General features: G+C 43.2%; 1 protein-coding gene across 1 annotated transcript in view; it reads right to left on the bottom strand.

Annotated features, from left to right (window-relative positions):
• IQCK (IQ motif containing K) overlaps window positions 1–25,749 on the bottom strand; it is a 108,369-nt gene that overhangs the window by 35,192 nt on the left and 47,428 nt on the right. Inside the window, exons 6-7 of the mRNA XM_049699067.1 lie at window positions 14,665–14,749; window positions 12,494–12,691 (exon numbers count right to left, since the gene is read on the bottom strand). Of these exons, the coding sequence (XP_049555024.1) occupies window positions 12,494–12,691; window positions 14,665–14,749 (283 nt within the window). The remainder of the gene's footprint in view (window positions 1–12,493; window positions 12,692–14,664; window positions 14,750–25,749) is intronic.

Genomic DNA, 25,749 nt, shown 5'->3' with positions numbered 1-25,749 from the left:
GTATTTAGTAAGAACCCCAGGTGACCTAGTGATCCAAAAAGTTTGCAAAACCCACTCTCATGGAAGAGGATGCAAAGAATGAACTTAATGTTGAGGCTGTACCACTTAGTCTCAGTCCTTACTCACGTGTTGCCACGTTGATTATTGCAAATCCCTAAATTCAGAGTCAAGAAGGACCACTCAGCCTCCTAGTGTGCGGTCAGGAGCCAGGGTCTGTGTGACTCATGAACAGCAGCTGCTTTTTGTGAGCTAATCTTTTCAGTGCAATTCTACAAAGTCCTTCCCCCAGGAAATCACACCTATTTTTTTTTCTTTTACTGAAGTCCCTTTAATAATAAAGCCATACCGCAGTACATACTTGGAAAAAATGGAATTTCCCCCAACGGCTCAGTGATGACAGTTGAGATAAAGTTCATCCAACTTTTCTTGGTACTTGTTTACCCAAATAATCAGGGAATAAGTAAGTTGCAAAAGCATTTTAGGTATTTGATGAACCTTCCAATGATGTACAGGGTTAAATCACAGCAAAGTTTGCTATGCCACAGACTGTGTTATTGCATAAAGCTTTGATCTCTTTCTTACCATCAATACCCAGGGCTGACATTCATGCTGCCCAGACGCTTCTAACGTGCAGTCAAGGTTGAAGGCTACTGTTCCCCACCACGAGTGGCCCTCAAAGTGCCATCCCCCAACCAGCAGCATCAGCATCATTGGAGGGTGAGTTTGAAATGCCCCACTCCGGTCCTGCTGACTCAGGTACTCTGGGGTTGGGGCCCAGCAATCCGTGTGTTAACAGGCCTTCCAGATAATTCTGATGCAGGCTACCATTTGAGAATCGTTGCACTGTGCCCCCAGTGGATCCCTGCCCCTTGGAAAACTTTGCCACTCTCCTCATTAAGAGGGGAGTGTATTCCCCCTTCTCCTGAATCTAGGCGAGCCTGGTGAATTACTCTGACCAAGAGAAGAACTGAAATGCTGCTGTGCCAGTTCCAGAGTTAGGTCTCAAGAAGGCTCGAAGCTTCCATTTTTGCCCTCCTGGAATGTTTCTTCCATGATGCAAGGAAGCTGGTCTGGCTGACTGGAGGACGACAGGCCACATGGAGGAGAACTAAAGTGCCCCGGCCAAGAGCGGCACCGACGTCCCACACACCTGCACGAGCCACCCTGGACCTTCTAGTGCAGCCGGGAGACCTTCTCGGGGAGAACGCCATCCTGGCCAAGGAACACCTGCTGAAGGGGGTGCAGAGGAGGCTGGACGCAGAGCCCAGCAGGGAGCCCGGCATGGACATCCCGCAGCTGAGGCTCCCGAATGCAGGGTTCACCATCAAACGTACCGACTGAACGCAGCCACATGAATGAGCTGAGGAGAAAGCAGCAGGGGAACCAGCCGGTTGACCCACAGAATCGTGAAAGATAATCAACTGCTATGACTTTAAGTCATTAAGATTCAGCAGCAGAAGGGACTAAGTTGCGGCTGTGCAATTTGCCCCTAAACTTTGTCTTGAAGGGCAATCGGTTAGCCCTTTAAAGCAAAAGTCTAGGAAGGCTGGGAATGTGGCTGGTCCTAACTGCCAGGCAGGGTGCCTGGCTCCGTGGGCACTGCCCTGTGCTGTTGTCACACAGGCCCCGTGCTTCAAAGGGCTTCACGCTTGTTCTAAGGCTCTGCTGTCGCCATCTGGAAATTCGTAATAACTCTGAACAAAGGGCCCCGCAGATTATGTAGCCAGTCCTGCTAAATGCAGCTTCTTCATTTATTCCTCACGACAATCTTAAGAATTGGGTTTATCAGCTCTCATCACATATTTGGGATACGTTGTGAGCAAATAAAAAGGGGGGCTTTGCAGACAGTCTGGCAAGTTGGCAAAGCATTTTGGGGGCCATATTAAGAAGAATCCCCTTGCTGACAAAACCCAGAGTATATTTAAACAACTACAGGACCAGGCAGCGGGAAGGAAAAGGGCCTGGCCTGGGAAGCTAAGCCCCGAGCAGTCCAAACTCACTATTTATAGTGCTGTGGCCTATTTTGGCCTGCTGGGAGGCCCTGAAAATTGCCTGAGATCTGGGCCTGGAACTGATGATGGAAACCAGGCACTTTCATTCTGGGATGTGGCTGGAATCATGCTGGGCACAGACAGAGGTCTTTCCGATGAGCTCAAGGACATTTTGAAAAACAGGATTTTCTTTGACAGAGAATTTTTAAAAAATTAAGGAAAACCATCAGGCCGTGACCAGGAATATATTCTTAGGGAAGAAAATGCATGGATCACATCAAGTCAATAAAGAGCTAACGATTAGCCAGGCACTGTGCTAAGTGCTTGACATGTACCATCTCATTTATATCCTCACATACAACCCTGAGAGGGTAGCACTATTATTATCCCCATTTTACAGGAAAGGAAACTGAGGCTTGGGAAAACTAAGTAATTTAAGGAAGGTCACAGGGTTGGTAAGCCAGGATTCAAACCCACATCACAGCGCTCCATCTGCCCAGGCTGTCACCTACAGCACTGCTTCTCCAACTTTGGCATGCAAGACTCACCTGGGAGTCTTGTGAAGATGCAGATTCTGATTCAGGAGGTCTGGGGTGGGGCCTAAATTCTGCATTTCCAACAAGTTGCCACGTGAAAATAATACCACTGGTCCACAGATCATAATTTGAGGAACAAGGATGAGTCTTCCTTCTTCTATTTTCAACCTCCTGCAATCTGCTCCCTCAACAGCAGCCTGAGTTATTGGGGTAGTTTCCAATGCTGCATAATAAGTGAACCCCGAAATTGGGTGGTTTAAAACAACAACAAGCTCTTATTCCCTCACACAGTTCCTGAGGGTCAGGAAGCCGGGTGTAGCTGAGCTGGGAGGTTGTAGCTCAGGTTCTCTCGTGGGGTTACAATCAGCATGGCAGCTTGGGCCTGTATTCCCCTGAAGGCTGGACTGGGCTGGAAGAGCTACAGCTAAGGTGGCTCACTCATGTGGCTGTTGGCTGGAGGCCTCAGGTTCTTGTCATGTAGGCATCTCTGTAGGGCAGCTCATGACAGGGCAGCAGGCTTCTCCCAGAGTGAATGATCCAAGAGAGAGACACTCAGACTGCAGTGTCTTTTATAACCTAATCTTGGAATTGACAAACCTTTACATGTCATATGCTATTGGTCATACATAGCTACTATGGTACAGTTGTGGGAAGGGACCCCCAGGAATGTGAGTACCAGGAGATGGGGGTCACTACTACCACAGTTTCCTGATGAAAAGTGAGTCAGATCATGTCACTCCTCTGCTTCAAACCCCATCATCACTTCTCATCAGAGTCAGCATGAAAATCCAAAGGTCCATCAAACTGACGAGAGCTCACACTTGACTGCATGGGACCCGGTCCCTGACTATTTTCTCACCTCCCTTCCCTCATCCCCAGCTCACTTTAATCAACCGCACTGACCCTCTTGTTGGTCCTCAAATACCTCCAGCATCCTCTTGCTCCTGCAGGCCTCTGCATGTGCTTTTCCTTCTGCCTAGAATGAACTTCATTCACATCTCTTCTCAAGTAACACCTTTTCAGAGAGGCCTTTCTCGACCAGACCCACCACCTGAAATGGTAGCCTCTGTTATTCTCTAGCCCTTTGGTTTGCTTTATTTTGCTTCACGGTACTTACTTGTAGTAGATAATGTTCAGCTCGGAGTATACTTCTCAGCTCCATTGACGCTGGGCTTGGCCATGTGACCTGCTTTGGCCGACAGAATGTGTGAGGAAGTGGCGTGTGCCAATTCCCAGCCTCCGCCTTAAGACTCATTGTGTGTGTGCTTTGTTCACCCCTTTGAGAGCTTTTGACCTCTGTTGTAAAAAGAACAAGCCCCTCTTAGCCTGCTGATCTCAGAATGACAGACCCTAGAGCAAAACTAACTAGAATCCAAATGCCTGGAGCCAAGCGTAGCCAAACCCAGCCTAGAGCAGCCCTGGCTGATCTGCAGACATGGGAGTAAGATGTAAATGTATGTTGTAAGCCACTGGGTTTGGGGGTAGTTTGTTAAACAGCATTATTGTGACAGTAGCTAACTGATACACTTCTTGACATTATATTACAGGTTGATGTATATCTGTTTATAGTCGATGGCAAGAATGCAACCTCCAGGAGGGCAGGGACTTGGTCTTATTCCCTGCAGTATGTCCAGCATCTAGACCAATGCCCACCTTCTGCATAGTAGGTACTCAATAAATACTAGTAAACGAATATCAGTGAGTGAATTGATTCTGACTGTAGATCCTGCTTAGCAGCTTAACTTTTATGCCTGACTGTTTTCAAAGTAGTCCAAGAATTTGCAAAGTATTTTTAAAACTTGTCTTGAAAAGGAGTTCTAGGCAGCATGCCCTCCATGAGGAGAATGTGACGCACACAGAGGTGTCTGCATTGTCTCTGTGCCAGATGCCATCCCTCTTCACCTGGGCCACATCTGAAGCCATCCAGAAAGGACAGCCAGCTCCTGCCTGAGAACGGAAGTGCTGCTTTAAATGACGCTGGTTCACCTGGTCGGGCGGCTGTCCCCAGAGGAAGGCCAGGGAGATGGCTAACGACACACACAAAGGGAGGAAATGCCCCCCACCACCACGTGGCACAGCTGCACCAGGAGACACCCCTCTCTGGAGAGGAGGAAGAGGAAGTCAGCAAAGCTGCAAAGCTGACCAGCAATCTGGGGAAGCCGACACTCACGAGAAAGCAGAAGGAAAAAAGAAGCTGGTCCTTAGAACACTCGTTGTCTGGACTTGCTGAGGAAATAAAAACTGACACTAATTCTAAAGGTTTTTTCAGTCCTGCCATCTCGGCGCACTTTGGATTGGGAGTATTTTGAATGAGAAAATATTTGGCCAAATTCCTACCTGCCAACTACATTAGAAGGGTGTTTCCCTTAAAACACAAATGCTCAGCATAGATCTATGCGTGCTGATGTGGAAAGCTGTCCTGAAGGCTAAATGAAAGGTCAAGATGCAGGCTGTGGAGTGTGAGCCCATATTTATAAAAATATCCCGTATTCATAAAAAGTGCAATACATATACATAAATGTTCGTATATACAATGGAAAAACACCGAAAAGACACACACCAAACTGTCAACAGTGGTTGCATCTGGGAAACAGGTTTAGAGTAGGACAGGACTGGAGATTTCACATTTTACTTTAAACTATTTTAACAATACTTGTTATGTTCTGAATGTTCGTGTCCCTCCAAAATTCGTATATTGAAGTCCTAACCCCCAATGTGATGGTATTAGGGGGTGGAGCCTTTGGGAGGTGACTAGGGTTAGATGAGGTCACAAAGGTAGGGTCCTCATGGTAGGATTAGTGCCCTTATAAGAAAAGATCACAGTGCTTGTTTTTCTCTCTGCCACGGGTGGACACAGTGAGAAGGCAGCCAACTGCAAGCCTAGAAGAGGGCTCTCACCAGACTCCACATCTGCCAGCACCTTGAGCTTGGATCTCTCAGCCTCCAGAACTGTGAGAAATAAATGTTTGCTGTTTAAGCCACCCAGTCTGTGATATTCTGTTAGAGCAGCCCAAACTAAGACATTATTTCTATATGGTTTCATTTTTGCTTACAATGAATATTGGCCTTTTTACAATAAAAATATCAATAAAAGACTTTTTCATACAAAGATGGCCAATTTTTTTCTGTACCGGAGCTGACATGCTGCTCCTTGCAATATTTTCAGAGGTGGTCAGATGTGGTTGTAAAAGGACATCTTGTTTCACACAATGATTGCCAGTGACAAGGGGCCCTTCTCTGAGAAGCAGACCTCCTCTCACTGGCTCTGAGGTAAGGGTTGGATCATGAGATATTCTGTACTTCTATCCTTGGCACTACGCCTCTGCTTGCCTGTCCTTCTAGTTACATCAGTGTTTGCTTTCTGCAAACATGCTGACATGACCCATCCTGGAAGTATCCGAGGTCTACAGTGTTACCCAGTTCTGCCAATATCACCACAGTCTTGAGGAGTGTATTTATACCACTTCTTGTCTCCGTCTGTGTGTTGGCGTTACAGTTACTCTCATACACCAAGCAATCTTTTAAGACACACACAAAATTGACAGAGAAACATTGATCTTTCCAGTTGGTCTTTAAAACCTCTCATTTGTTTAGGAACTTTTCCAAGAGGAAAAGACACTGATATGTCTTTCAATTACATCCACATTAATACCATCCATTTCTGCATCTACAGTTCACAGGACACTTTCTCATGCGTTGCCACTGAAAATCATTTTGATCCTTCTGATAACCTAGTGAGATAGACTGAGCAGCTATTACTGTGCTCAACTTAAAGAGAAATAATTTGAGACTCTGAGTTTAGTGATTTGTCCTGGACCATTCAACTAGTAGGTAGTAAAGTTGATTCCAGTTCATCAGTGGGCCTAAACCCTGGTGCATGTTAGAGTCACCTGGGTGCTTTAAACAAATGCCCATCTCCTGTTCTCACCATAGTCAGTTGAACAAGAATCTCAGAGAATGAGGCCCTGGGCATTAGAATTTTAAAATAAAATCTTTCCACAGATGACTTTGATACATAGCGAGCTTGAGACCATTGCAATCTGTAGGTATAAATAAGCCATCCTTACGTTACTCTCATGTGCTTATTCATCACCAGGTGAAGGCCTCCCTTGTGCTGGAGTTCTACAGTAGAATACTGCACAACAATAAAAAGGAAGGGGCTGCTGATGCACGCAGCCACGTGGAAGACCTTCATGTGTATCAGGCCAAGTGAGAGAAGTCAGACTCAAAGGCTACACACTTTATGATTCCATTTGTATGCCATTCTGGAAAGGCAGAACCATAGTGGAAGAAAACAGATCATGGGTGCCAGGCCCTGGTGGTGGGAGCAGGGGTTAACTACAAAGGGGCAGCGTAAGGGAATTTGGGGAGATGATAAACGTTCTATATCTTGATTAGGGGAGTGGTTAGACTATATGGATTTGTCAAAATTGAGAGACTGTACCCTAAAAGGGTAAATTTTACTGTATGTAACATGCATCTTAGTAAGCCTGATTAAAACACACATACACACACACAATGCTATACTACTACACACCCACTAAAATGGCTAAAATTAAAAAGACTGACCATACCAAGATCAACAGATCAGGACTTGGAACAACGGGAACTCTCATACGTTGCTGGTAGGAATGGCTTTTTCAAAAAAAGGGGAGAGATGGGGTTTTGAGGACAGTCAGACCTGGGCTTGAATTCTGGCTCTACCACTTATCATTGTGTGATGTTGGCCAAGTCACTATGGGTTTTTAGGCCTTGGTTGGTTCATCTACACATGGGATAATAGAAGTATATACCTGCCTACTTTACAGCATCAGCATAAGGCACAAAGGAGATGTTGCTTGTGAAATGCTTGATGCAGTGCCTGACACATAGCAATGACCGATAATATTAGATTTGGCTATTCTTAACATTATTATCATTCTTCTTGGTACAGCTGTCTCTGGGCTCCTCCAGGAATGGGTGAGCTCTGTGTCTACAGTTCTTGGCAAGTAGAAGGCCCTCAACACATGTTTATCAAATGAAAGAATGAACAAATGAAGTCGCATGCAATGGAAGGCGTAAGGCCTCTATTTGAGTATAATGGCAGAAGGGTTGGCACTGGTCATTCTTGGGAGCATTCCACTTCAAGCATTACAGGTCTAATTTCTGAATTCCCAGCCAAAACCAGGACCTCTACATCATTGAGAAGTTTAGGAGTTTTATTCTACTTGTTCAGTGGGACTTGTATAGGTGGCCTTCGCCTCCCTAATGGCTTATAAATATTTCCCACATGTTAGAAAATGCTCAAAATCAATTTCAAATATGTGGGTTTCACAAATACCTCTGGAATGGCCTAACAAAGAGATCTCTTTAGATTGAATCTTCTGCTTGGGAAGGTAATGTGGTAGTGGAAATGGACTGAAACTGGATTCATGAGCCAACAAACAACAAGAAGATCCCATAGAGAAGACAAATCTTTCCACATGGAGTTCCTGGTAGGGGAGCCCTAGGCCGAGACTGCTCATCAAATCACAAAGGGCATGGCCAGCCTCTCTGAGGCTTGCGAGAAATGGCTGTGCACCATCAAGAGGGGAACTGGTGGTAATTTGATGCAATGCCCCATTTCTAGCATTCCTTTTGCACAATACAATGTCTGACTTTTCCTGGCAAAGTCTGCTCACCTGCCAGCAGATACCAGCAATTGGAAGAGAAATTCCAAATGAAGAAAATCTTTTCTGTCCAGTTCTCAGATGAACTAAACGTGCCCAGTATGCCTTCAGCTGATGCTCTCCTTTAAAAACCCTTCTTGGGGGACTTCCCTGCTGCTCCAGTGGTTAAGAATCCATCTGCCAATGCAGGGGACACGGGTTCAATCCCTGGTTCGGGAAGATCCCACATGTTGTGGGGCAACTAAGCCCGTGCACCGCAACTACTGAGCCTGAGCTCTAGAGTCTGCATGCCACAACTACTGAGCCCACGCGCTGCAACTACTGAAGCCCATGCACCTAGAGCCCATGCTCCGCAACAAGAGACGCCACTGCAATGAGGAGCCCACATACGGCAACGAAAAGTAGCCCCCGCTCGCCACAACTATAGAAAGCCCGCACGCAGCAACAAAGACCCAGCGCAGCCAAAAAATATATACATATATACAAAATAAAATTTAAAAAATAAAAAAATTAAAAATAATTTTAAAAAATTAAAAATTAAAAAGCCTGCTTGGGGATCATAATTTTTCATAGCAAACTTCATTTCCTCACATTACAAGGCTTGGTGAAGAGGTGGTTCATGAAGGCCAATGATAAAATGAATACACTTTTCTCAAGTGTAACCTCTGGGAAATTAATAAGCACAACTGTTGAGTTCAAGGATCTTGGTGCAAAAGCAACTCCCCAAAAGGAGCCGGGCTTAACTACAAACGGGCAGCATGAGGGAATTTTAAAAATTTTTTAAAAGTCCATGTTTAAGTGCCTGCTTAAACCCCTGAGAAGAGCTTATAAAATAGAACAATACAGTTTGCTCTTCTTTGTTTTCAAATGCCCTCATTATAGAGATCATTTAAGGGATTTGATTATTCACTAAAATATTTATGAAGCGCCTAATATGTACCAGACAGTGTTCTAGGGGCTGGGGATACAGGATGAACAAGTCAAGCAACTTCTACCCTCCTGGAGCTCACATTCTAGTCAGGATGACAGGCAGTAGACAAGTGAATATCCAACACAATTACAGGTAGTTGGTAAGTGATAAACAGGGCATAAAGCATAGTAAGAGGCTGTGGAGTGATGGGGTGGTGCTATTTTGGAAATGGTGACCAGGAGAGACATCCAAGAAGAACCCTGAATGAGGCAGGGAGGGTACCATGATTGACAGCTGCCAGCACAAAGAACAAACAGCAAGTGCAAAGGCCCTGAGCCAGGAGCGTGCCTGATGTGCCTGAGGAACTACAAGGAGGCCACTAGCTGGCTTTTCTCAAAGATTCCCTATTAAGGAAAACAGAACCACCACTACCACCACCCCCACCAACAGCTAATATTTATTTTGTATTTATTATGCACCTGGCACTGTGCTAAGCCCCCTCATGTGGACGAATCATCTGATTCGATCTTCATAAGTAGGAACTATTATTATTGACTCAGCCCCCTTCCTTGGTCTCAGCTCCGCTAGCCTCTGCAGTCACTTCTCCCGCAGGCTCTTCACACAATGGCAAGGTGGTTGTTGATAGTCTAGCCTCTCAGCAGGCTATCAAGCTGCTCCGTCCCAGCAACCCTTAGGAGAATCCCAGAATGGAGTTTCACTAGGTGTGACTGGCCTTCCCCTGCCCATCATGAACTAACCCCTGTAGCCAGAAGAATGCGATATTTGAGTGTCCATGTTACCAAGTGAATCACATCCAAGCTGTCTCAGGCCGGAGGGAAGTGGGACACTGCACAACTCTAAACCTTGTATGCTTTGTTTATACCAAGCTATTTCTCCTTGAGGGTGCCTCATTTACCCCAGGTCAGTTCACTATTGACAAAGGGATAACTGCACAGATTCTCATCGTTCTCTGCAGGATCTCCACTTTTTTTTTTTTTTTTTAACTTTGCAAAGCCACAAAGGGGGCTGCTGGAGCAACCTTGCACTGTATTGTTCATCAAAGAACATTAATGATTGATGGCCATTGTGATTCTCAGTTGTCACAATGCCTGGAGGGGGAGTTGATGTTGGGAGGACGGGAAAATTGCATGCCACACTGGTATCTAGGCTGAGTTAGACAGAATAAAATAAAACAAATGGGCAGAAGGCTTAAAACACCAGGAGCCTATTTAGGCAGAATAAATATTCAGTGGATTTATCTGGTCTCTGCCTCCTAAATCATTAAAGAAATTTCAATCATTATGGCCCATGAGAACCTCTTATGAACATCATGAAAGAACAGTCTTCTCCATCAGTTGATACCTACTACATCTAGTATTTCATAAGCAGAAGAGCACCACTAATGTGGTAGTCTGGCTTATCACCAAACACACTTCAGAAAGGAGACTGTGAGAGGACCAGATTTCATTCACAATATCCAAATGGATTTTTAAATACCCCACTCAGTTTTGCATGTTGAAACAATCTGGCTTTCTGTTAACGTAGTATTTTGAAAGAAGAAAGAAGAACACGTCTACTTCTACAGAAGTGCTTAATGTCGAGAAATAACTAACTCTCAGGAACCTATTTACAATGCTAATTAAAACATCACAACTCTCAAGAATGGTTTACTACAAATAGTTTTTCATACCAGGTGATATTTCTGTTCATGTGGTCAGTTTAAAAATATTTTATGAAATGTCTGGATGGTTTTATGACATCTGAGGTTGTCAGATTTCTGGATTTTAAAACTTCCTGGCAAGAATATTATTCAGACTTAAAAAAGGAAGAAAGTTCTGACACATGCTACAATATAGGTGAAACTTGAGGATATTTTGCTAAGTGAAATAAGCCAAAAGGTTAAAGTCTGCATGATGCCATTTACATGAGGTACTTAGAAGTAGTCAAATCCATAGAGACAGAAAGTAGGAGGGTGATTGCCAGAGGCTGGGACGGGGGGAGTAGGAAGTTAATGGATACAGAGTTTCAGTTTAGAAAGATGGATGGGAGTGATGGTTGCAAAACAATGCAAATATACTTAATGTCACTGAACTGTGCACTAGAAATTAGTTAAAATAGTAAATTTTATGTTATATATATTTTACTACACACACAAATTTTTATGGGAGACTGTATTTTTCCTTCATAGTGTTTAAGAAAGTACAAGTAAAGGTTTTTGTTAACTTCAAAAAACATGTTAAGTGTAGTAAAAACTAGACCCCTAGCAGGTAGAAACTGCTGGCCCTACACCCATAGACCCTAGACTGGTTGGAGCTAGAAAACTGATGATCGAGATTCCTGAAACACCACCCTATCACCTCACCATCTACCAATCAAAAATCACCCATGAGCTGATTAGGCACCCTGCAACTCTCACCCCTAACACTGTCTTTAAAAACCTTTCCCTGGGGCTTCCCTGGTGGTGCAGTGGTTGAGAATCTGCCTGCTAGTGCAGGGGACACGGGTTCGAGCCCTGGTCTGGGAGGATCCCACATGTCACGGAGCAACTGGGCCCGTGAGCCACAACTACTGAGCCTGCATGTCTGGAGCCTGTGCGCTGCAACAAGAGAGGCCGCAATAGTGAGAGGCCCGCGTACCGCCATGAAGAGTGGCCCCCGCTTGCCACAACTAGAGAAAGCCTTCGCACAGAAATGAAGACCCAACACAGCAAAAATAAATAAATTAATTAATAAACTCCTACCCCCAACATCTTCTAAAAAATAAATAAATAAATAAAAAATTAAAACACCTGGGTTCTAGTCCTAGCTCTGCCACTTACTATCTCAACTTTAAAAAAAAAAAAAAAAAAAAAGGCTTTCCCTGAAAGCCATCAGAGAGTTTGGGTCTTTTGAGGATTAGCTGCCCATTCTCCTTGCTGGCACCCTGCAATAAACACTGTATTTTCCTTCACTACAACCCAGTGCCAGTAGATTAGCTCTGCTGTGCATCTGGTGAGCAGACCTGAGTTTGGTTCAGTAACACTGTCCCTCTAAAATCAGGAACAAGACAAAGATGCCCACTCTCACCGCTTTTATTCAACTTAGTATTAGAAGTCCTAGCCTGAGCAACTAGGCAAGAAAAAGAAATAAAAGACATCCAAATTGGAAAGGAAGAAGTAAAACTGTCACTATATGTGGATGACATAATTTTAAATATAGAAAACCCTAAAGACTCCACCAAAAAACTATTAAAAATAATAAATGAATATAGTAAAGTTACAGGGTACAAAATCAAAATACAAAAATCTACTTCATTTCTGTATGCTAAAAATGAACAAGCAGGAGGAGAAATTAAGAAAGCAATCCCATTTACAATTGCTACAAAAAGAATAAAATACCTAGGAATAAATTTAACCAAGGGGTAAAAAACCTGTACAGTAGGGCTTCCCTGGTGGCACAGTGATTGAGAGTCCGCCTGCTGATGCAGGGGACACGGGTTCGTGCCCCAGTCTGGGAGGATTCCACGTGCCGCGGAGCGGCTGGGCCTGTGAGCCATGGCCGCTGGGCCTGCGCGCCCGGAGCCTGTGCTCCGCAATGGGAGAGGCCACAACAGTGAGAGGCCCGCGTACTGCAAAAAAACAAAGCAAAACAAAAACCTGTACAATAAAAACTCTAAGATATTGTTGAAAGAAACTGAAGAATACACAAATAAATTGACAGATATTTCATGCTCATGGATTGGAAGGATTAACACTGTTAAAATGTCCATATTACCTAATGTAATCTACAGATTCAGTGCGATCCCTATCAAAATCCCAAGGACATTTTTCACAGAAATAGAATTAAAAGTTCTAAAATTTATATGGAACCACAAAATATCCCAAATAGCCAAAGCAATTCTGAGAAAAATAAGAACAAAGCTGGAAGTATCACCCTTCCTGATTTCAAGCTATTATATATTACAAAGCTATAGTAATCAAAACAGCATGGTGTTGGCAGAAAAACAGATACACAGATCAATGGAACATAACTGAGAGCCCAGAAATAAAGCCACACATATATGAACAATTAATTTACGACAAAGGAGCAAAGAACATACAATGGAGAAAGGATAGTCTCTTCAATAAATGTTGTTGGGAAAACTGAACAGCCACATGCAAAAAAATGAAAGTAGTTCAGTATCCACCATATACAAAAATCAATTCAAAATGGACTAAAGACTTCAATGAATCTAAGACCTGAAACCATAAAACTCCTAGGAAAAAACACAGGAAGTATGCCCTTTGACATTGGTTTTAGCAATATATTTCTGGATATGTCTCCTCAGGCAAGGGAGACAAAGAAAAAATAAACAAATGAGATTACATCAAATTAAAAAGGTTTTGCACAGCAAAGGAAACCATCAACAAAACAAAAAGACAACCTACTGAATGAGAGATGGTATTGGCAAATCATATACCTGATAAGGGATTAATATGGAAAATATATAAAGAACTTATACAACTCAACAACAACAAAAAAAACCTATCAAAAATGGACAGAGGAGCTGAATAGACATTTTTCCAAAGAAGACATATATATGGCCAACAGGCACATGAAAAGATGTTCAACATTCTCATTATAATGGCTATTATCAAAAAGTCAAGAAATAATGAGTGTTGGTGAGGGTGTGGAGAAAAGGGAACCCTCATGTACTGTTGGTGGGAATGTAAACTGGTGCAGCCACTATGGAAAATATCGTGGAGATCCCTCAAAAAAATAAGAATAGAACTATCATATGATCCAGCTATTCCACTTCTGGGTATTTATCCAAAGAATATGAAAACACTAATTTGAAAAGATATATACACCCCTATGTTCACCACAGCATTATTCACAATAGCCAAGATAGTGAAACAACATAAGTGCCCATCAACGGATGAATGGATAAAGAAGATGTAACACACACACACACACACACACACACACACACAAAATGGAATATTACTCAGGCACACAAAAAAAGAAATCTTGCCATTTGCAACAGCATGGTTGGACCTTTAGGGTATTATGCTAAGTAAAATAAGTCAGATGGAGAAAGACAAATACTGTATGATTTCACTCATATGTGGAATATAAAAAACAAACAAACCAAAAGACAAAATAAATGAACAAACCAAACCAAACAGAAACAAACATGTAGATACAGAGAACTGAAAAGTGGTTACCAGAGGGGAAGGGGCTGGAGCGAGGGTAAAATGGGTAAAGGGGATTGACTGTAGGGTGATGGGTGGAAACTAAATTTCTATTGGTGAGCATGCTGTAGTGTATAGAGAGACTGAAATATAATGAAACCCATAAAATGGTATAAACAAAATTTATCTCAATAAAAAGTAAACTTTAAAAAAGGTTGGAGGGTACTTTTAATAATAACTGCATACGTTTTGGTGGAAATTCTGAATCATTCTTTAAGACCTGTTTTACAGAGAATCTTATTTCTGAGGTCTGGATGTTAGCTATACTATCCTATGTTCCAAATTCATCTAAAGGTTGTCCCCTGGGTCTTCCACAGCACAAAAATTCCCCATCAGACCAAATGCCGTAATTGCACATGACTCTTACCAGATAGGCTCTCCAGAAGGACTGAATGCAGAGCGCTGCTGCCGATTCTGTCAGCAGGAGGGAGAGTGGGATCGCCGGCCGTGGGCTGAAAAGCAATAAAATGGTCATAAGCCCATGAGAATCCATCCTTCAGCATCAGCAGAGCCTTTGACAACGTAATGGCCTCTCTGATTAAGTGCCTCATCTATTCCCATTCTTAGAAAGCAACAATGTCATTTTTTATAGAAAAGTTTAGGCTTGAGTTAGCATTTCTTTGTTTTAAAATCTGGGATGGATTTTCTGTTTTTAACCAGCATAATCTTAAATCACTGTTAGCCTGCCCTGCTTTGAAGGGCTCAGGTTAGAAAGCTGCGTGTTAGTTCTGAAGGTGCAACATACATGTTACTGATATAAGCCTATGTGGACATAAAGCAAGAGACAAAGCAGAAGTCACATTTATATACTGCATTATGACTGAGATATAATAAAGGACTCTTTTTCCAACTTTCTATTGAAGGGGAATTAAGTAGTCCATTTCTTTCCTGAAATACTACAATTTATCTCTGATCAGTGTACATTCCAGTTTAATGTGGTTTAAATTCAAGTACATTTTAAAGTTAAGTTCTTCTACTTCATCTTACTAAGCAATAAAATATCTCAAGAGCAGTGTCTGCTCTTGAGGGATTCTTAGATTATGGTGGGATGTCTGATCATCCATCACATTCAGAAATCATGGCTAAATGCTCTTTTTTTGTTGTTTATTTCCTAAAAGCTGTTTAGAGATACTAACTGCTGACCAGATTTTACAAGTCTGACTTAATTCTGGTTCCTTATGTTTCCCCAAAGCACAGCTACCTCTGAAAAACCAAAAGTCAAGACTTTTCAGATATAGTGCAAAGAAATAAACCTCTGAACGAATGTGGGTCACATAGACTGCTCTCAGGGCAGGATCCCCAGAAACGACTTTGCAAGTGAGGGATCCCCAAGAGTCTTGGCCTCCAGACTCTCCCTGATGACAGCCATCATTTGAGTTTACAGTAACTCTTATTTTACAGAGAGAGGTTGACTAACCTGTCCAGGGTCACACAGCTTATAAATGGCCTAGTCAGGATCTGGGCCCAGATCCACCCAATCCCCAAGCCCAGGCGTCCCTCACATTGCCGTGCTGACACCAGACCTCGGCCGGGCCACCACTTGCAGATGCCCAGCCTGACAGACTCCGGAGCTAACTGGCAACAATGCACAATTCTCCAGCATCTGGGGTTTTATTTCCTTCTAAACTCAGACTTAAAAAGAACAACAAGAACAACAAAAAAACCCACCCTTGATACAGTATATTTGTGTGAATGAATGAATGCTCTTTTGGATTATTCCAAAATCAAAGAAATCAAAGCCGGGAAGAACCTAAGGGGTTATCAAGACAATTTCTAGCAAGTGCAGTGTTGCCGGTTCTGGGTCTCCAGCTGGGCGGGTCCTTTCTAAGAGACCAAGAAACGGAGATTCTACTTCTTTGGAGAGATAATTACAACCTCCAAATGATAGCATTGTTAGAAACCTTTCCCTAATGTTCTGCTTTTATTTTTATTTGCTTTTTTTGTTTGTTCTGTTTTTGTTTTCACTTCTTTTTGCCTAACGTCTAGTTTTCTGGGCTGCAATAGAGCATTTGCATTTTTCTGGAGGTACACTGCCTCCCCGCTTTCCACATTAAATGTCTCTCCTCATACACTGTCCTTATTCTGTAAATCTTGGTTGCGTGACACCAACAAATCACATCCCTGAAGTAATTCTCCTTCACTAGTTAAAAAGCAACGGCTTCTAGAGAGACCTTGGTGTTTCTAAGGAGACCTTAGTGTGCTGGCAGTGAATTCATGAGAATAATGCTATCGTGCAACAATACCAGCTGATATGTACTAAGAGCTTCCCCGGCTCCCCTCCCACCAGCCTTGCTCCTTGTGCTGTAGCCAGAGGCGCCCTTTTCATCTCCACATGTGGCCTCCCACCTCAGGGCCTTTGCAGAGGTGCTTTCCTCCACCTCCAGTATCCTCTTACTCCCGGCCAGGTCACTGCATACAGTGTGCAAGCTGTTCTCTCCTCAAGGGCTCCCAGCAAATGGGCCAGAGGGCACTGAAACCCCAGCACATGCTCTGCCACCTCTGCCCTAGGGCAGGGGCACCTTTTACTAATTTGCTCAAGGGCACCTTGGGGCTGAGACCTCCTTCTCCCAGTTCACTATATTTTTTTTGAATTTTAGAATTTTATTTATTTATTTTATACAGCTGGTTCTTTTTAGTTATCCATTTTATACATACTAGTGTATACGTGTCAATCCCAATCTCCCAATTCATCCCACCCCCTCACCCCCCGTCACTTTCCCCCCTTGGTGTCCATACGTTTGTTCTCTGCATCTGTGTCTCTATTTCTGCCCTGCAAATCAGTTCATCTGTACCATTTTTCTAGGTTCCACATATATGCGTCAATATACGATATTTGTTTTTCTCTTTCTGACTTACTTCACTCTGTATGACAGTCTCTACGTCCATCCACGTCTCTACAAATGACCCAATTTCATTCCTTTTTATGGTAATATTCCATTGTATATATGTACCACATCTTCTTTATCCATTCGTCTGTTGATGGGCATTTAGGTTGCTTCCATGACCTGGCTATTGTAAATAGTGTTGCAATGAACATTGGGGTGCATATATCTTTTTGAATTATGGTTTTCTCTGGGTATATGCCCAGGAGTGGGATTGCTGGGTCATACGGTAATTCTATTTTTAGTTTTTTAAGGAACCTCCATACTGTTCTCCATAGTAGCTGTATCAATTTACATTCCCACCAACAGTTCACTCTTATTATTTCTTCTGATCTCCACTCAAATGTTATGGAATGATGTCCTTTGATTAGATCAGGGCCATTGGCGCTCTGTGAAATTTTCCTTCCTAGTCCTTGGCCCAATTTGGAGATATAAATCTGTGTGATTATCTAAAGAACACCCAAATCCTCAACTAGACTGAAAGCTCCATGAGGGCAGAGACTGGGCCTGTGTTTGCTCCTCTTGGCATTTCCAGCACTTGGGACAACGTCTGGCACATAGCAGACACTCAGTAAATCTTTGTGGGATGAGCCTCTGCCCAGCTCAGTATGCTAAGCTCTTTCCACACAGTGTTTCATTAAATCCTCATGACATTAATAATGAGCTGTTGTTGTCCTTCTTTTAGAGTGAAGAAACTGAGGCATAGAGGGGTGAAGCAGGTCGTTCAAGGTCACTGACTATTTCCTGCTAAGAATGCAAACTGCCCAGGAAACACAGGGAGTGGACCACGGAGAAGAGGAGGGCAACTCACAAGGTCACTCATATGGAATTCAGGGTCTAGCAGCTGCAAGTGTTCAATAGAGGAAAACACAGCCATTTGCCTAGAAGATAAAAATGAGGGGGGAAAAGCCGTAGTCATAGAAAACGCCGTCTTGATTAATCCTTACAGTAATAACTTGGCAGGTATTCATTTGCCTGAAGTTCCACAGGGAAATCCGATGTCAGGACAGCAGAACGAAGTGCAGTTTGTCACTTGTATCTGAGGGGAGATTTGATGGCGCCTTTCTGTTCAGCTACAATTTTCCTGTTTTAAGTACGTTTTTCTGTACCGATGTCATGAAATCCTCAAAGTATCAGTACTCCCATTTTGGAATAGCAGTAGGAAAGGAGAATGGCAAATCTGGGGACACAACAGGCTAGGCGAGCCCAACAAAGGGCTTCCAGCAGTAATGAAACCCTGAACCGCTTTGCATCACAATGACATCTCCAAAAAGCGAAATGAGATTTCTAATAGGCCTTTAAGCAGTAATATGAGGCCACCTTTAGTGACATCCTTGCTTTCATGGCTAAATAATGGGGCGCTGTCTAGTTCCCAAAGCAAGAATAAGTATGAGAAAGCCAGTGTAAATCAGGCCAAATAAAAAGGACTTGATCTTCGGAGAGCAGTTCCTAGGAATTATCAATCATTTCAGCAGGTCAACTTGAAAGGATAGAAGCTATGCCAGGCCCTTTTTATTTTTTTGCGGTACGCGGGCCTCTCACTGTTGTGGCCTCTCCCATTGCAGAGCACAGGCTCCGGACGTGCAGGCCCAGCGGCCATGGGTCACAGGCCCAGCCGCTCCGCGGCACGTGGGATCCTCCCAGACCGGGGCACAAACCCGTGTACCCCGCATCGGCAGGCGGACTCTCAACCACTGCACCACCAGGGAAGCCCTAGGCCCTTTTCTCTCTTTTGGAATCCGTGCAACTGGCTTCAGGTCAAATAAAAATTGAGATTGAGTAGAGGTGACTGCTCATCATGGGGGAACTGGGGAGGGAAGGGGAAACAAAAGCGCCAATCACAGGAGAAGGCAGCTGAGGCTCCTTGGGGCTTAAATTGGAGGTCCTCAGAGCAAATGGGTTTGAGCATTCCAACGGACAAAACAGTACTGCTGAGTGTTTCCAAGAAGAATTGTCCTGTTGGTAGTGCTCGTTTGTCATGTCCTCCTTCTTCTCAAACATGAATTAAATCTATTTGAATCACAACAATTGCTGCCATAATTCTGAGAGGGAACAGTTTATTCTTCTGACTGTATACACGTGTATGTATAAATGTGCACACACACACAGGCAATTCTTCCCCCATTTTTGGATGCTCAGTAAAAGATTTCAAGACCTAAAGAAGCTACAGCATACTTGCAAAATACATAAGAGAAGCTGAGAAGTTAGTCTTTATTAACTTCTCCATCCAGTTCTAAGACAAAAGTTACCATCTGAAATGACATTTACGAAGAATAAAGCAGAAAAGGGAAAGGCTTGCTTAATATTGAAAACTGAATCTTGAAATCCAATTGTTTTCCAATTTTCATTAGGTAAAAGATTACGTTGTTTTCTTGTACCATGAAAGCACAACCCAGATGCAAAGCCATTTACAAAATGACACAGGCCCTCAATCAACCATCATTCATAAAGCCTTTCACCAATTCATGAGGCCAGTACTTGATAACCTCTACTCAGCGTATTCAGCAAAAGAGATTACGCAGTCCCTGCCCTCAGCCTTAACTGGTTTCCCAAACATTCTGTGTTGGAGGCATCACAGTCTTGAGTAATGAACTTCAAATATTTGGAAGCAGTACGATAGAGGTTATCTGGAATGGGACTTCCAGACTAGCCATTAGGACGGAATCTCCTAGAATTCTTTCAATTCCAGCCTTCCATTACGCAAGGAATAGCTCCGAAAACCAGTAAGGAAGAGCCAGCTGCATTAATCTCTAACAGCCTAAAGCACATTTTAAAAAATCATAGTTACCAGAATGTGATCTCACTTCACCCCCTCAGCAACTCCACTCTGGGAGACCAACAAGCAGTTAGTTATTACCCTGACATCAGGCTGAATCACTCTCCTATATAAACAAGTCCTGTTTTATCAGCCCCATCACTGGAAGCTGCATATGCTTCCGGTTAACAGTGTTGCCTAAACAACAAGCTGCAAGACCTCGTGCTCACCCTTGGACTGCTGGTATAACCACCTTAAAAACCAGGGCTGTGCTACCTGCTGCTGTTTGATAGATATGCCCAGATTGCTCTGTTATTTAGTCCCTTTGTGACTGAGTACATGTTTTCTCTAATGTGGCTTAAGGAGACCTGCCTCTTCCCCACTGTCTTTCTTCCCTCTCCAGGGGTGTATGGGAAGAGCATGCCACCTTCCTAACCCCTTCCAAACCTCTCACAGGGGATCTTAACTTCTTTTGTGCCATAATCCCTTTTCACTTTGGCAATTTGGATTCCTTCTCTGAATGCTATTTTTTTTAATATAAAAGTAAGTACATAGGGACTTCCCTGGTGGTGCAGTGGTTAAGAATCCACCTGCCAATGCAGGGGACACGGGTTCGAGCCCTGGTCCGGGAAGATCCCACATGCCGTGGAGCAACTAAGCCCATGCGCCACAACTACTGTGACTGTGCTCTAGAGCCCACAAGCCACAACTACTGAGCTTGTGCACCACAACTACGGAGCCCGTGCACTGGAGCCTGTGCTCCACAACAAGAGAAGCCACGGCAATGAGAAGCCCACGCACCGCAATGAAGAGTGGCCCCCGCTCGCCCCAACCAGAGAAAGCCCGCGCACAGCAACGAAGACCCAACGCAGCCATAAATAAATAAATAAATATATTTTTTAAAAAAAAGTAAGTACATAAGATTTCAAAGTAAACCAACTGAAATACAGTTATCAAAATATTTTTTAAAACTGTTGGTGATAAAGTAATATACGTGCTTCTAAATCATACAGTAAATAAGAAGAGCTAATGGCAGTTCAATTAACTACTATAATTTGAAAGAAGAGACAAGTATAAATGATATTTCAAGATCACTGCAACAACTATAATGGGATGTAAAAACATCTGATGGTTGCTATCAGTAACAAAGGTACAGTTACTGTGGGTACTACTGAGGTTTGTTTCCCACATTCATAATTAAAAGAGAGGCCAAATTTCAGTTACAGACTAGTGAAAATAAAGAAGTAATTTCCCTGCCTTCCAAGGTCAGGGACCCCTGAATCATAGACAGTTGTGGCTAGAGCTGGGGAATGGGGGAAGATGAATTTTGCATCCAGGATGAGACTGAAGACTAAGGATTTAAATTAACAAGATGAATCCAAACAGTGAAATCAGACTATCTAAAAACAGTGACCAGGAAGTTATGGAATTTGGTCAAAAGTTATTAAAGGGCTACTTCTCAGATGGAAGAGAGATTCAGTGTAATATAGTGATGCAGTTACTGGAGAAGATAAAGGAAAAAGGTTTTCATATGTTTATTCCCAGTAAGTTGTGATTCTTCAGTATACCCATTAAATTTTAAAACCTAATTCTAATTTTCCCCAATCCCATTCAGCCACTTGCTCGGGCCTGAAATCTCCAAGTCAGCCTTGCCTTAGCTCTCTGTCACCCCACATCCAGCATCAAGACAGATCCCAAATCCAACCTCTTCTCACCTTCTCCACTGCAAGCCCCCATCATCTCCGCCTGCTCACTGGCCTCTCTGCTTGCACTATTAGCGCTGACTTCAGCCAACTTCCCTCCAGCTGCCAGAGTGATCTTTTTAAAAGATAAATTGGATTACCTCGCACTTCTGCTCAAAACCCTCCAATAGTTTCCTATCATGCTCAAAAGGAAAAAGAAAAATCCAAACTCTTTATCATGGCATCCAAGGCCCCACCCAAGGTGGGAGCAGCCTCACCAGCCTCTCTGGCTTCCTTTCCTGCCACCCTCTCACCCTCCCTCATCTCTTCTTGCCTCACTGGCCAAGTTTGTTCCTGTCTCAGGGCCTTCGGAGTAGCTGTTCCCTCTGCCTGGAACACTCTTGTTTCCGATCTTCATAGGGTTGGCTCCCTCTGCGTGTCATTTAACCCTCTGTGCAAATGTGAGCCTTCCCCAGCTTCTCTGTCTAAAACGCTAGCACCTCTCACCCTAGGCCTGGGACTCTCAATCCACTTTACTCTGCTTTATTTTTCTTCAGAGCACTTGAGTCTTCTTTACATCACACAATATGCTTCTTTGTTAATTTGCTTATTGTCTGTCTTTACAATGTAAATCCCACAGGGGCCAAGACTTTCTCTCTTTTGTTCTCTACTCTATGGTACCTAGAAACGTGCCTGGAAAAAAGTAGGCACTCAATAAATATTTTTGAATGAATAAATATTATTATAGATAAGGAACAGAGGACTTTCCTTAATGTCAGAATTTATCAGTGGCAGAGCTGAGGTTAAATGAAGATATTCTGTCTTTCTCTTGCTTGGTCATTCTGCTACCCATGTTTCATCTTGCCAAAGCAGTGGTTACTATTCTCTTACGATTAAGAATAAAATAATAGCCATCATTGTTTGAATACCTACTTTGAGCCCTCTGCAGTGAATATCTTTCATTTTTATCTGCCTATCATACCCTCCCCCTTTTTATGGTATCAACCCTCAGATTTTGCTTTGACAGCTCCCCCTCCCTGTATCAGGGGGAATGTGGGTCACAGTGCCTTGCCCTCTCCTGGCCAAGGTGTGCCTCAGAAACCCAAGCTTAGCCAAGCAGCTGCCCCTTCCCTGGAAAAGGAATCTTGAGTGGACTGGCAAAGACTAGAGGGGGTCTGAGCTCCCTGGGTCCCTATACCTGCTTCTAAGGCCAGATCCTTACCTTTTCCTTTATGTCTGTGAGTTATCTTTTTACTTCCAATATATACCATTTTTCTTAAGCAGCCTTTAAATTTCTGTTGCTTGCAGCAAAAAACTCTGATACCATCTTTAACTGTCACAGCAAGCCTACGATGTAGGTTTTATCACCATCCCCATGGTACAGAAGAGAGGAGCAAGGTTCAGGGATGTGAAGGGATTAGTTCCAGGTTACCCAACGTTATACAGTATGTTGGCTGCATAATGGACCAATCCCCAGACTCTGTGAATGTATATATATATATTCCCTCATACAGCAAAAGAGGCTTTGTAGATGTGATTAAATGAATGGTCTTGAGATTATCCTGCATTATCACAGGTGGGCCCAATGATATAATCACAAGGGTCCTTATGAGAGGGAGGCAGAGGGTCACAAGCCCTCCAGGATGGAGGCAGCCTCCAGATACCAGATAAGGCAAGAAACAAATATTCCCCTAAAGTCTCCAAAAGGAACCAGCCTTGTCAACACTCAGACTTGAGCCCTGTGAAACTGATTTTGGACTTCTAGCCTCCAGAACTATAAGAGAATAGATCTGTGTTGTTTTAAGCCACCATGGTTGTGGTAATTTGTTAAACAGCACAGGAAACTAGTACTCCAACTAATAAATGGCAGAGCTAAGACTGGAGCCCAGATGTGTCTGCCATGCTGCCTGACACAGGCTCCCCGAGCTCGTTCCCAAAGAGCCACCTAAAAACAACAGGAAGAAGGGGAGGAAACAGTACCGTGTGCCCCAGAGAAAGGGCCACCCACACAAAAACCTCCAGCAGGAGGAGGCACTCAGAGGATTTATGCACCCCAGCGTGTCCTGGATTCAGGAAACAGGTCTCTTTCCTTCCTGTCTAAAGACGAAAGTTAACATAAAGAGCAAAGACGATTTATTACCCTCATGAGACTCCGGCCTTTCGAATTACTGAGACAGAAATCTTCTATAAGACAAAATGGATTGAAAGGATATTTTTCCTTGCAACAGGGCATGACGGCAAATTTTCTGCCAGGCTACCATCCAACTCTGATCTTTAGTGCAGGACGCATGCCATTTCCTGTGCCGTTTTGAAGGCACAAGCGTTTTGGGTCCCACTGTCAAGCTCAGTGCAGAAAATCTGACCGCTGGCACTTGTCCTCAAACGGCACAGTGACACTTCTATTCTCACCTCAGGTTTTGGTCATAAGATACCTTTCACTGACCTGAAAGTATCGTGGATTTTTCTTTTCTCTTCTTTTATCTAATGGTAGAACTTAGCTGAAAAGACATTTTGCCCAAAACCACCTTTTCTTTTCTCTTCTAAAACACAATCTTTGTTTCATTGAAGGTCTCAGTTTTAATGATGTCTTTCATGAGACTTCTCCCCTGGGACACGGGACCAGATAGGCAGCAGTGCACTTTTGTTCCTTGTGTTTATTCAGTGATTTATTTTTGCAAACAAATTGGATGAATACTTTTTGGTCAAAATGAAAAGCTAAATGTTTCCTGTCCTGAATATGATAGCAAATAATTTCACTGTTTCTGATTGGCTGGTTAAGTCAGGACTATACACAACAAAAGAGGACAGTGCTGGATTCATAAACAGGAGTAAGGCCAACAGGAGATATGAGTAATCCACTGCTGCGGAAAGGTGGGGAAGAAGACCCCCTCCTTAAGCTCTGATTAGAACACATGCAGATTATATTATTGCTCTAAACTATCACTCCTTTACCTATAAGAGAATCATGCGTCCCTGCTCTTTGTCATTCGCATGTGGTTTCTGCCTGTGGGTGGTGTCAACTTCCCCCGTAGTACCGATATTGAGCTTGGCCATGGGCCTTGTATTGAGCAATGAAGTGTGAGCAGAAGTACTGTTTGCATGGGTTGGCTATTGCTCGTCTCTCTCTGCTGTGAGACTGAGGAATGGTGATGCTCCTCCCTCCTGGGTCCCAGAATGAGAAGAGACATGGAGCAGAGCCAGAGGTGACACACAGCCAACATTAAACAGGGTGAAGTATAAATCTTTGTTGTTATAAGGCATTGAGATTTAAGAGTTGTTTGTTACTGCAGCAAAACCTAGGGAAAGCTGACTAACACAGGATACTGGAGGGCAGTGGGTAAGTATCATGTAGGAAAACATCAGGGCTCTTTCATTGGCAGGTATCATCCACCTAACTCAAACTGGTGTAAGCAAAAAAAGAAAAAATGTATTTATTGAAAAAGAAAAAAAGGTATTTATTGGTTCACTTAACTAATAGGGGTAGAACTGGCTAACATGCCTAACACGGTGAGATAGAGAGATTCAAAACAATGCCATAGGGACTCAGGCTCTGGCCACCTCTCAGTTCTGCTGTTATCCCAGGCACAATCTCTTTAGAGGATTGCCCTCAGCAGCTCAAGGCTTATAACCTCAAAATTCTAAGCCTAGAGGAAAAGACAGAAAAGTTTTCCTGGTTACTTCTTGAAAAATCTTGGGGTTATCTTGGATTTAACCAATTTGGGAGCAAGCACGGTGGTAGGGGGATTCACTGCTCTGATTGGCCAGGCCTGGGTCACATACTCAGCCCAGAGCCAGAGGTGGAATCAGCTCACTTTCTGCTTGAACGGGAAATGGGAGAGGGGTGATCCTTCCAAAAACATAGGGTGTACTGTAACCAGAAGAAGGGGGAAATCAGTGCAGGGCTGGAAAAAACATAAATGTCTAATACAGAAAGCAAGAAAATGGAATAAAAGGAAATAGAATAAATACCCTTTCATTTTGCAATTGTTTTTAATTTTTAAAGTAACTCTATAGACAATATGAAAGCTACAAAATAATATAGAGGAGAAAATAAAAGCCATGTTCCTGCCATTTGGAGTGAAACATCCTTTTGAAAGACCTTAGAGCTAGAGTTATTTAATTCTATGATGATC

The sequence above is a fragment of the Orcinus orca genome, chromosome 16 (genome assembly GCF_937001465.1).
Source record: "Orcinus orca chromosome 16, mOrcOrc1.1, whole genome shotgun sequence".
In the NCBI taxonomy this organism is placed as follows: domain Eukaryota; kingdom Metazoa; phylum Chordata; class Mammalia; order Artiodactyla; family Delphinidae; genus Orcinus; species Orcinus orca.
Note: the sequence above shows the minus strand (reverse complement) of the source record. Positions and strands in the feature narration are given on the sequence as shown.